This window comes from Bufo bufo, chromosome 1 (assembly GCF_905171765.1).
Source record: "Bufo bufo chromosome 1, aBufBuf1.1, whole genome shotgun sequence".
Classification (NCBI taxonomy): Eukaryota; Metazoa; Chordata; class Amphibia; order Anura; family Bufonidae; genus Bufo; species Bufo bufo.
Window position 1 is genome coordinate 185,547,464 of NC_053389.1, and position 13,611 is coordinate 185,561,074.

The 13,611-nt window shown below is 45.1% G+C and overlaps 1 protein-coding gene across 1 annotated transcript in view; it reads right to left on the minus strand.

Moving 5' to 3' along the window:
• GYS1 (glycogen synthase 1) overlaps window positions 1-13,611 on the minus strand; it is a 49,399-nt gene that overhangs the window by 17,897 nt on the left and 17,891 nt on the right. The window contains exons 3-6 of the mRNA XM_040433300.1: window positions 6,595-6,786; window positions 6,330-6,518; window positions 4,264-4,408; window positions 52-169 (exon numbers count right to left, since the gene is read on the minus strand). Coding sequence (XP_040289234.1) covers window positions 52-169; window positions 4,264-4,408; window positions 6,330-6,518; window positions 6,595-6,786 — 644 coding nt within the window. The remainder of the gene's footprint in view (window positions 1-51; window positions 170-4,263; window positions 4,409-6,329; window positions 6,519-6,594; window positions 6,787-13,611) is intronic.

Genomic DNA, 13,611 nt, shown 5'->3' on the forward strand with positions numbered 1-13,611 from the left:
TGGACAACCCCATTAACTAGATTAGATCGCATTGCAGAGCAAATGTCTTACCCGTAAAAATGCCCCCGGATAAACTCCTGGATGCGGTTCTTACTCTGAGCGTGGAGGTTCTGAAACTCATGCATGGCAGAAAATTTCTTTACGTTTAAACCGTTTGGGGTCACAACATCTGAAAACAGCAGAACAGGAACTGGTTACAATTTCCAGAACACACAAATACAAGTTCAGCCAAAATGTGCCTGGATGCTAACTTTAGGGCTACATTTACATGAACGTATTTTGTTTCCGCGTCCGTTCCGTTTTTTTTTTGCGGACTGGATGAGGACCCATTCATTTCAATGGGTCCGCAAAATATGCAGACAGCAGACCGTGTTCAATCCGTATCCGTATGTCCGTTCCATAGCCCCGCAAAAAATATAGAGCATGTCCTATTCTTGTCCGTTTAGCGGACAAGGATAGGCATTGTTACAATGGATCCGCAAAAAAACATGCAACATGGACGTCATCCGTATATTTTGCAGATCTGCATTTTGCGGACCGCAAAATACATACGGTCGTGAATGTAGCCTAAAGGGAACCTGTCAGCTCAGTATGCTCTCCTCACAGAGGGCAGCTCACGCTGATTTCAGTGGTCTGTCAATCCTGTCGTGGCATTCACTACTCTTATAGCACTGAATACTACAGACATGCCAAAGTCCGTGCCAGCGCTGCGAAAGATGAATCCGATGCTGCTCGCAGACCCCACCCTCCTCCTGACGATGACTGACAGTTTTTTTTTTCTGCATAACATGAAAGAGAAACCTGTCAATGATCACTAGGGGGCAGCATCAGACTCGTATCTCCCGCTCGGGGCTTCGGAAGGTCAGTACTATAAAAGTACTGAATGCCATGGCAGCTGTGATAAGTTGCTGAAATCCGTTTAAAAGGTATTGGTATTGGGTCCTTAAACTTGCCGATACTGCAACTACCATAGTTCTCCTGGGTCCTATAACCATCGGACACCTGGAGACACTGCGCTCCCCGCTAGAACAGTTCTGTTAACTGATATTTTCCAAATAAAGAGGCTGATGAACAGTTTACTACCCAGCCCTGTGGTGGCACTGTAGGGTTATTACACGTACTGCCAGGTTTTCCCTCAGATTACAAGGGATTGCTTTGTGATTGTCAAGGGAACCTTCGAACAAGAAGGATTTGTGCAAAGCACAGAACCACTTTGAGAGGCAGCGGCTCTAGAAAAATCTAGGGGTGGCTACCATTCTGCTCAAGCCATCCAGCAGAGTCAGCGCTACAGCTTAACAAAGCATCGTTCCTGTACAATAAAATACCCTTTAAAGTGGCGTTACCATTTAGAGATTTCCCAGTTCAAGCACCTAAGGCTGGGTTTACACATAGCAGTTATGTCTGGCAATTTGTCTTAGCCTAAGGCTACTTTCACACCTGCGTTTAGGTGCGGATCCGTCTGGTATCTGCACAGACGGATCCGCACCTATATGCAAACGCTTAGATACGTTCAGAACGTATCTAATATGTTCATGATAATGCAAACGGATCCGTTTTGACTTTACATTGAAAGTCAATGGGGGATGGATCCGTTTGAAAATTGAGCCATATTGTGTCCACTTCAAACGGATCCGTCCCCATTGACTTACATTGTAAGTCTGGACGGATCCGTTTGCCTCCGCATGGCCAGGCGGACACCCGAACGCTGCAAGCTGCGTTCAGGTGTCCGCCTGCTGAGCGGAGCGGAGGACAAACGGAGCCAGACTGATGCATTCTGAGCGGATCCGCATCCACTCAGAATGCATTAGGGCTGGACGGATCCGTTTGGGGCCGCTTGTGAGAGCCTTCAAACGGAACTCACAAGCGGAGCCCCGAACGCTAGTGTGAAAGTAGCCTAAGCCGAACTGATGACCGTTTGGCTATCAGGTGCACTATAGCCTCAGGTGAGGTGGACATGGCGGGACCTTCTAACATGCCGATAATGCAATTTCAATGTTTCTGATCCAGCGCCACTACACAGGAGGGAAACGACATCAGACTGACACGTGAACACACCCTAATCTGTTACAACTGCAGGTTCGCCCCTGAAGATGCTAGGGTAATCAAACTCTCAGTCGGAGGCTACTGAAAGGCCTAGTTGAGCTTCCTATCCATTTCTGTACAATAGGAATCTGATTATCTTAGAAGCCCCGTCAGGGACATCTAGTCACTCTATAGAGACTATTCTTTAACCAGTGACAGACCACCCATAGACTTTACATGTCTGGCTGTTCCACATTTAACGTTTCAGGAGACTGTATAGCTGTGGGAGCGGGACGCCTGTTGTCACTGATGGCCGGGCCTCCTCACAATTAAGGCAATTTTTTGTACTGCCCGTCTTCTCCATCACTGTATACCCAGCACTCAATGAGCACCGTGTATACAGCTCAGGAACTGCCATGCCACTTGCTACTCAGATCCTAGGGATCAGCTGCGGGCTGGGTACCTGCATGAGCTGCTGGTTCTTAGCAAACCCAGATCCACTCTGCAGTGATGCTCGCACTATTAATTATTATTCCGTTAGTGATAATACAGCCATCTGAACGGATCCGTTTGTATTATCTGTAACACAGCCAAGACTGATCCGTCAGGAACTCCATTTAAAGTCAATGGGGGACGGATCAGTTTTCTATTGTGTCAGAGAAAACGAGGGATCCATCCCCATTGACTTGCATTGTGGGTCATGACTGATCCGTTTTGCTCCGCATCCCATGACGAAAAGCGAACCGCAGCATGCTGGGGTTTGCTCTCCGGTATGAGAACGCAACCAAACGGTACGGAATGCATTTTGGAGCACTCCGTTCTGTTGTTACGTTTTGTCCCCATTGACAATGAATGGGGACAAAACTGAAGCGTTTTTTTCCGTTATTGAGACCCTATGACGGATCTCAATACCGGAAAATATTAACACTAGCATTAAAGTAGCCTAAGCCTCTGTATTCTCCCTGTAACTGGTGCTAATATGTCAGACTCAGTTACAGAAGAAATTGGCAATAAAAAAAAATGATGTAATGTTATAGTGTCCCTCAAAGGTCTTGTATGACCTTATGGGGGTTACAAAGTGCGGAAAAAAAATAAAGTCAAAACAAAAATTAAAAAATAAACCAAACACGTCACCACTAGCCCACATTGCAGCTTTTAGCCCCATCCTTGGCATCCATAAGCTATGTATTCTCTACAACAAAATTGCATTAACAGAAAGGGGACATAAAAAAATAAAATAAAATAAAAAACTAACAAAAATAAAGCCTCTTATAAAAAAAAATCATAAATTATTTAAAGGGAGTCTGTCTCTTTGGTTTCAAATTAAAGGGGTTGTCTCATCCAAGACATTAGTGGCATATTACTAGAAAATGCCATCAATGTTGGGTGAGTGTCCCACCTCTGGGACCAGCACAAAAACAGGCGTCAAAAGTGATCGAGGAAGCACCATGTAAGCGCGGCCACCTTCCAGATCATGGCTATGGTAGTTCCGAAAATTGCCGAGGTGAGTGGAAAAGTGGCTGTGGATGCGCTGTGTGCTCTCTTTTCACTTCTACGTAAGTTCCCAAAAAAAAAAAAAAAAAACTAGCACTGGCTCAGCTATTTTCAGAAGTCCCATAGAAGTGAATGAAGAGCATGCCGCACAAGTGCGGGGCACTCTCCTCCACTTTTGGGGACCCTGTTCTAGAGATACAGAGGTGAGACCCTCATTTATCTGACATTGATTACATATCCTAGAGATATGCCACCAATGTCTGAGATGACACAACCCCTTTACGCATACTGCTATGTAGGGTTGGTGTCCTGAAACATAACCATAGTCATATTTGGGTCCCCTAATCCAGTGAAGTGCTTCCTTTTATTTACATGCAAACAATGTTTTCAGGCCGCTCCATTTGGTGCATCATCATTTCATTGGTAACGCCGTCCAGGCCTCCATCTCTTGTTCGTAGCACCAATAACTTTATTTGCTTGAACATAGAGAAGCCATGGTTTTGTTTCTGGGCCTATACCTACACGGCGGTTTCCGTACGTCGAAAATTATTTTGTTGGTGACAACTCCCTTTAAATACCCAAACTGAAAAAAAATTTTTTGCTTTTCAAAATGTGCCTGGTCAGGTAAATACCCCAGTCTTGAACTGGTTAAGATGTCGTCTTGTATGAAAGAAACCTGGTTTATGTCCCTTTAAGGCGGCTCTGGCAGATCAGACACTTATGATGTTGCATGATCTTCGTCCTTACCGGGTTTACGTTTCAGCAGATGTTCAGCTTCTATTGCAGTGATCTGTGAGACCGTGGTGAAGACATGGGCGCACTGAACCGCAGCACGTTCCATACAGTATCTGTGATAGATCTGCCGATCACCAGCTTCCTTATCTACATTAAACTGTCAACAGATGGGTTAATGTCATGAATATTCAGCAGGCATCGTACACTCTGGTAGGTACAAAATAAAACTGCATTCTTTAATATGGCTCTTCATACTTCTAGCGGTTGTCCACCTTTTTTAAATTTAAACTGCCTGATAAATTAATAGAAGTCAGATAGTCTGGCTCCTCTTCTGCGCATGCGCTGAACATGCCCAGTGCAACCACAGGATCCATCCAGGGGCAGCACAGAAAGAGTTGACTTGGGTGAATCACATCAACATTACCATCTTGCGCTCGATGGACAAGTGCTTATGTTTGTACAACCTACAGACAGGGGCATCTTCCTGCGCACTACGGGTACGTTATTATGTGATTCACATATTTTTACAAGTTGGCAAAACCCTTGAATTTCTTCAAGTCTACAGGTCCAAAATTCTGGGCCGATTCATTTCATATTATAGTTTTAGCACATTTTTGGGGTCATTTATCAAACTGGTGTAAAGTAGAATTGGCTTAGTAGCCCAAAGGAGCTGTCTAAAATGAAAGGCGAAATCTGACTGGTTGCTATGGGCGACTAAGCCAGTTCTATTTTACACCAGTTTGAAATAGGACCCTATTTGTGCTCAGTTTTACCATTATAGAGCTACAAATGCCCTGCACTGGGAGCTTATTGTGCAGCCATTCTAAATCTTGCACCTGCTTCATGGTCTTCGTAGTCAATACATATGCGTAGAGAAGCATTGCATCAATGAAGAGGCAAATAAACCCAGGTTCGTTGAGCACGTGCCAAAACTGGAAGTCAACGACTTGAGATGACACATTCCTGTGCCAGGGATGTCAAACAAGCCAGTATGGGCGTTAATGGGGGGAGATCCAGGATGACTGTTCATCTGAGCAGCTCCACCACCATGACTCCCAAAAACAAATTTGCATACAGGGCATGCAGCCCATTCACTTTAAAGGTTATGAACACCTTCAGGGATATTTTTTTTCTCTGCACTTTACTCAAAAATTTTCCTCTACAGTCTTCATTTTCATTGTATCTGCAGACTATTGCCTTCTGCTTCACACTGAGTCAGCCAGGAAGCTGTTCTGATGGCTTGATGTGTAGTCCTCATCTCTGAACTTCAGACAGTTTCTAAACACTAATATTAGCTAAATTCTAACCAAACTGATAACGATATAGCTTAACAGGGTTTTATGAGTTCTTTTTTTCTAATGACCTAACCTCTGGATAGGTCATCATTATCTGATCGGTGGGGGTCCAACACTCGGCATGCGGCCTTCTCAATGCTTTTCCCAGCCTGAGTGACGACACGTTCATGTGTCCTAGAATGAACTCACCCCTATTCAAGTGAATGGGGCTGAGCGTGATATTAAGCACAGCCGCTAAACAATGTACAGCGCTGTGCTTGGTGAGCTGTGAGAAGGCAGCGGCGCTCACTTCTCAAACAGCTGATTGGCGGGAGTCCTGGGTGCTGGACCCCCACCAATCAGATACAGAGGATAGATCATCAGTAAAAAAAAATAAAAAATCCTGGAAAGCTCATTTATGAGCATTTGTGAGCCGCCAGGAGTTCAGACATAGATCGGACATACACGCTATCCATTGAGAAGAGTTATAAATTACGCTGAGGAGCAATAGATCAATGCATAGCATGTGGATGTGAGATCTAGGTCTTTTCCTATTTTTGGAATTATACAGTGGATCCAGGAAGAGGCTGAGTAAAGAGTCATGAAAACAGCTGACGATGTGACGTGTGTATATATATATATATATATATATATATATATATATATACACACACACACACACACACACACATACATATACACACACATACATACATATACACACACGGGTAAAACCCCTCTTAAATACCTAACACGATATAACATTAGCTGTAATGTGACATTTATGTTGTGTTGAGTTCTCACCGACTGCAGGTTGTTGTAGAAGTCCACGCTTCCGGCACACAGGTAACGGCCCAGGAGAGTGGCATGAGTAGTGAAGATGGTAGCCACTGGGAGTTTACGAACACGACACAAACATAAGCCAACGCCAGCTAGCCACTCGTGGAAATGAGCCAGGATAAAGGGCTTCTCATCGCCACATTGTGCTGCAAACTGAGAGCACAGTACGGACAGTGCATTAGTGGAGGCAATGGTAATAAACAGAGGATTTACAGGTCGGCACACGTACCTCACCCAGGAACCATGCTGTTAGGAACCCGAACAAGACAGCATCGTTGGCTTCCCTATCATACCATGGGATCCCTATGGTGCAGCTATCCCAAAGCTCAGTCTTCCAGCGGTCCAGGCTCCAGGCAGTGGCTGCTATGTCGATGAGGATTACATATGGGCTGCCTTCTATCAGCCAGCGGCCAAAGTAGATCTGTGTAAAACAAAGTCCATTCAGTTCTCATCACTGCTACTGGTGTCCAGAGGGAGATACAAGTTACCTGGTTTATCTGAAATATCTACCACTACAAACACTCAGCCTCACGGGCATCGCTACACAGCGGATCATCCAGTACGTACAGCAAAAACAGCAGCACTCTTGTCCATAGGCTGTGTCTGAAACTGCAGATCAGGGAATGAGGCGCTGTTTTTTGGAAACTAAACTCTATTCTCATATAGCCCCTCTAACAAAATGTCATTGGCAGTTTAGGGGCATCTTCCATCTATACCAGTAACTATGAGCATAACATAGTATGAGGAAATGGAAGTATAGAGATTATATATACAGAGATATCATGTGGAATTATATACATAACAAACAAGTGTGAAACAACTGAAACTATGTCATATTCTAGGTTCTTCAAAGTAGCCACCTTTTGCTTTGATTACTGCTTTGCACACTCTTGGCATTCTCTTGATGAGCTTCAAGAGGTAGTCCCCTGAAATGGTTTTCACTTCACAGGTGTGCCCTGTCAGGTTTAATAAGTGGGATTTCTTGCCTTATAAATGGGGTTGGGACCATCAGTTGCGTTGAGGAGAAGTCAGGCGGATACACAGCTGATAGTCCTACTGAATAGACTGTTAGAATTTGTATTATGGCAAGAAAATAGCAGCCAAGTAAAGAAAAACGAGTGGCCATCATTACTTTAAGAAATGAAGGTCAGTCAGTCATGAAGGAGAGTGATGGGGTGCTGCGCCAGATGACCTGGCCTCCACAGTCACCGGACCTGAACCCAATCGAGATGGTTTGGGGTGAGCTGGACCGCAGAGTGAAGGCAAAAGGGCCAACAAGTGCTGAGCATCTCTGGGAACTCCTTCAAGACTGTTGGAAGACCATTTCAGAGGACTACCTCTTGAAGCTCATCAAGAGAATGCCAAGAGTGTGCAAAGCAGTAATCAAAGCAAAAAGGTGGCTACTTTGAAGAACCTAGAATATGACATATTTTCAGTTGTTTCACACTTGTTTGTTATGTATATAATGCCACATGTGTTAATTCATAGTTTTGATGCCTTCATAGTCATGAAAATAAAGAAAACTCTTTGAATGAGAAGGTGTGTCCAAACTTTTGGTCTGTACTGTATATACACACACACACACACACTAGCAGAAGGATCCGGATTCGCACGGGTATATTTCATTTAATAATGTTTGTGTGTGTCGGTTTTAAGTCCGTCTTTTGAGGGTGGCCTGAATAGCCACCCTACCTGCCCCCCTGAACTGTGACCTCCACAGCACTCCACTCCCTTAACAGTGTCATCCATAGCGCCCTGCCCCGTTAAAGCTGACCTACAGCAGTGAAGGGCCTGCGAGCTGATATTGGCTGATAAGGGACATGTGACCGTGTGTATGGCAGTTGGGATATTAAGAGAAGACTTGCAGGCTTGTATTGGCTAATGGAGGTAATTTTTTGGGAATATCTCGGGAACGGTACGTCCTAGAGAGCTGTGACCCCCCACAAGATTTCTTTCCAGGTAGCAAGGGATGTGTATACCAAGCTGAAATCGATGGTTGCATTTTTGAGTGATTGCGGAACACACACTATTCATTCTGTCCATTTGCCCGTTTCATTGTATATGGGGTTATATAAGATGTAAGGTTAAATTCTGTATTTCAAGTATATTCCTAACTGCAGAATGACCCCCCACCTACGCCCACAGACTGCATCCAAGAGGGCATCTAAAAAAATAAAAAAAGTAAATGCTTCACCTTTTACTCCTCTGACTACTGACACTGATAAATGGGTATTCCTGGTAGAACAAGTTAAAGGGATTCTGTTATCAGAAATGAGCCCTATAAGCTAAACATATGGCGATGTCCCTTGTAAAACACAGAATCCTAAAGTGAGTTTATCAAATGCCCCTGTGGCTCTATATTCCTAAAAAAGCGGTTTATATCACCTGTCAATCACTTAAAAATGTGTCCAAGGGGACGTCTCACGGTGAAAAGTGCCCAGCTGCAGCCATGTCGTTTAGGTGCCCACCGCCGCCTTCTCAGCTGAAATCGCCGCCCTCCCTTTCATGCGATCCGCCTACCTCACGTCATCGCTGCCTCTCTAACCACCGCTCGCTTCATCCAGATCCCGCACGTGCGCACTAGGTATATCCTGATGCGCCCGTGCAGACTACTGGCAGCGGCCTCGTATAGCAAAGTGCGCATGCACCGGCTGGCGCACTTCGCTCGAACCTCCACTGACTGCCCATCCCAGCCATCCAACCTCCTACAGCCTGGTTCAAAGCTCGCGGGATCTGGATGAAGTGGTGGCCTGCATGCTCAACCAACGCTCTATTCAAATGGGTGACACGGGTCCCCTGTTCTCATGATCAATGGGGATTCTAGAGGTTAGCCCCACCAATCTTACAGTGATCCTCTACCCAGTGGATGGGGATAATCTGCTGTAACTGGAATACCCCTTCAATGGGCTTTTCCCCCATTAATATTTATCACCTATCCATGCCTGCGCTTTACCACTTCATTCACACCTGGGGCTTTAGAACCTTTGTTCCCCTGATCGGTGGGGTCCCAGTAGCATACATGTATCACCTACCCTGTGGATATTGTTCCTGAGAATACACCTTTAAAGGGGTTGCTCACCTCAGTAACCTTTTCTGCCAGCATGGCTGGACCTGTTGTGGGAATCATACTTGATTCCGCAAGGTATTCCTTGTGGACTTTTGAGTTTCCGCAACAAAATCAGCATCTGTTACTTGATTTGGATGTTCTTCAGATCTTCCACAAACAATTGACATGCTGTGGATTTCTAAATCCGCACGGCAGGTCAAGTTCCTCACAGAAAAAACAAAAGCTAAGCATACGTGAGACTTGTCTAATCTCATACACCTTCATAGTACTGTGTTACACGGAGGTTTTTCCACACAAGAATCCAAAACGCAAGTTCAGCTCTAATTCACGTTGCACATGCAGACTTCTACATTTTAGTTTCATCATCACTGACATTTTTGGGAAAGACAAGACCTCCACCACAAGGACTTCCTGACCTCCACGTGGTCACCTCCTCTCTACTATCTCAGCTGTCATGACATTATTGGTCCTCATCACCAAACTAATTCTGTGATTCTGTCCGGGAACCTGAGGCCTAACACAAGCGTAGTTTACAATTTTTAGAGTTGACCTTTTCAATGAGCAGTAACTGAATCCCTGCATAACACCAGGTCACTGCAGAGGAACGCCAAAATTAGCCATCAAACATGTGCCTCTGAACTCACAGACTGGAGGGGGAGGGGATAATTTTTTAGCAATGTCACAAGATGGGAGATTTTCTTTCTTTAAGTTACAAGATAAAAACAATGACAGCGAGCAGGCCAAAAACATTTAAAGGGCAACAGCTGAGTTCTAGCAATTGAATGACTGGTAACTCACTATGCTGATCTGTGAAACTAAAGGATTCCATGAGATTCACTAGTACTTAAAAGGGATTTTCCAACTTTTTTATATTGATGACCTATCCTCTGGATAGGTCATCGGTATCTGATTGGTGGTGGTCCGACATCTAGGACTCCCACTGATCAGCTGTTTGAGGAGGCCACGGCGCTCATAGAAGCATAGAGGCCTTCTCACAGCTTACTCTAGGCCAGTGACATTCATCGGTAACATGGCCTGGGCACAGCATAGTCCGATTCAAGTGAATGGGGCTGAGCGCCATACCAAGCACAGCCGCTATATAATTTACAACGCTGTGCTTGGTAAGCTGGAAGGAGGCCACAGCGCTCACAGAAGCTCTGGTAAGTCTGCGGCTTCCTCAAACCCCAACAGATCAGTCTGAGGATAGATCATCAGTATAAAAAAAGTCGTAAAAACCCCTTTAAACTTATTGGGTGCTGGCTACTTTCACACTAGCGTTAATATTTTACGGTATTGAGATCCATCATAGGGGCTGAATTCCAGAAAAAAATGCTTTAGTTTTGTCCCCATTCATTGTCAATGGGGACAAAACGTAACTGAACAGAACGGAATGCTCCAAAATGCCTTCCATTCTCATACCGGAGAGCAAACCGCAGCATGCAACAGTAATTTTGACCAGGGGTGCCCAAACTTTTGCATGCCACTGTAAGTGGGTGGTCTATGATAAGCTATTAAGGAGCAGGGGGCCCCATATTCGGTGCCCTCTGCTCCGCGTGGTTAGCCCTGGAACGGTGAAAGATTCAGCATCAAGCCCAGGAACTTCAGACTAGGTCTGTCTAGAAGACAGTTCCCTGTGTTCTGCAATAAACCTTGGGTAAGAGTTTATACGCTACATTACTGAAATGCTGCCTTGCATAAGAAGCAGACTTTGAGTTTAGAAGGAGCTTTTATTTCTTGAAGTCTCACTACTTATTACACATATTTAACACTTAAGCTGCCAGGAAGCATTTGATAAGTCACCAATTCTGGGAGTACTTTACAATAATAGTTGGTGATGACCAATGCCAATAGTGGACAGTCACGATGGATCTTTTCAGCCGTCCGGTGGTCTGGCATGCCGATTGGGAAGGAAGGGGAGATTTTTGTACAACTGATCTGCTGAATTGTGGCCGATATCTATGCAATTTGAATGGCCAGCTTTAGGGTACTGCCACACAGCAGAATCTAGACAATCCACCATATAAAGTACCACCATAATGGCTGCTATTTTTAAAATGTTATCCACACGCTGCAGAAAACTTCAGCAACGGAATCCGCGCGTAACGACCTGTGGAATTTAAATGCAGATTTGATGCTGGGGATATTACCACAGATTCCTCGCTTTGCAACGGATAGGGTGAAATCTGCAGCAAAATGCGCCCCATATGGAAGTACTGTTACATCTCTCGATGTCAAGTTCCAGGTAACTGGGCTTTCAGACTCATTTCCAGGAGCTCAAAATTCGTGAGTCGCATTAAATGGGTTGCCATTTCCTATAAGCATACTTCAGACTGCACAACACTCTAAGGCCTCATGCATACGTTGTGGGTCCGTTCTGTGCATTGGGGACCGCAATTTGCGGTCCCCAATGCACGGGCAACGTCCGTGAGGCGGCCAGGATGGATCGAGACCCTTTCAACTTGAATGGGTCCGTGATCCGTCCGCACCACAAAAAAAATTAAAAAATAGAACAGATAAAAAATTTTTGCGGTGCGGAGGCACATACAGAAACACCACAGAAGCACTCCGTAGTGTTTCCGTTGGGTACGGATCCATGCTATTGTTCTGCACCGCCTGGATTGCGGACCCATTCAAGTTAATGGGTCCACATCCGTGATGCGGGGTGCACACGGCCGATGCCCGTGAATTGCGGACCCGCTGTGCATGAGGCCTAAGGGTAAATGCACATGTTCAGGAATTAGGTGCGGGGAATCCGCACTGAAATCTGTGTGAAGAATCCGCATCAATTGGTGTGGATTTACATGCGGATTTTACTCTCCCCATGGAAGTGAATGGAGAAAATACAGACAGGAAAAATAAAATAAATTGACACGCTGCGTATTTTAAAATCCGCACCGCAGGTCAAAATCTGCACAGAAAAAAATAATAATAATCTGCATTATGTACATGAGAATTTCAAATTCTCATAGAATACAATGTGCATGACCTACGGTGCGGAAAATCCGCATGCAATCCTGATTGTGTGCATTTAGCCTAAAGGGGACGGCAGTGCAAGGGTTATGACAATGCATATGTCAAAGCCTAGCAATCAAACTAAGTAAAATATTAAAATCAAGCCACAGTTATGATGATAAAAGCAGACCTGACGTGTCAACAATGAGAGATTTCCTGTTCTTCACGAACTGGCGGAGACAATCACTGAAATTCTGCTGGTTAAGATCAAATTTAATTTCTGAGGGGGGAAGGGGTCACTGAGATGGAGCAAGTACAAAAAGACATCTAGATCTTAGTGTATGTAGGTTGGTCCAATAGCTACCTATAGGCAACTTAGGGCTTCCTGATCGATGCCATTAGGTCGGGTAATATAAAGGCCTAATGTGCAAGGTTCCCATAGAGGGCACCCACTTGATGAGTAGGGCTCAGTTGCACTACTTCTTTCAGACTTTTCAGTGCAGTATCTCTACTTTAGCCTGGTCTTCTGGCCAAGCAAGAATACAAGGAATTTTTATACTGTCCGCCCCTGGGCCGCGCCAGTGTTGCATAGACCTATTTAAATTTTCATGTTCAGGGTACATTAACACGACCGTATGTGTTTTGCAGTCCGCAAATTGCGGATTCGCAAAACACGGATACCGGCTGTGTGAATGTAGCCGGCCCTATGATAGAGCATGTCCTAACCTTGTCCGCAATCGCGGACAAGAATAGGCATTTCTATCTTTTTTGCGGGGCCGCGGAACTGATCTACGGGTGCGGACAGCACACAATGTGCTGTCCGCATCTTTTGCGGCCCCATTGAAATGAATGGGTCCACACCGTTCCGCAAAATTGCGGAACGGATGCTGAGCCAAAAATACGGTCGCGTGAATGTAGCCTCACTGCGAATTTCTCAGGGTGCTGTTGCCTTATGGGTGTCCCTTCCCAGGGGTCTAGTGGTGTGAGTGTGTGTGTGTGTGAGTGTGTGAGGTGTGTCACCCTAATGTAACCCAACCCTAAAATCTGAGCTCCAGTGGATATGTGGATGGCAGCCTCTACAAATGCTGGAGCACAGGATGTCCCAAAGCCTTGGCAAAGGAAAGCAACTGGTCCTTCTTTTAGAGAGGGATTGCTACGGACAGCATTCAGCGTTATCATTTTTTGCTTTGGCACTTTGGGTGGAAAAAAAGCACTTTGACAGGAAAG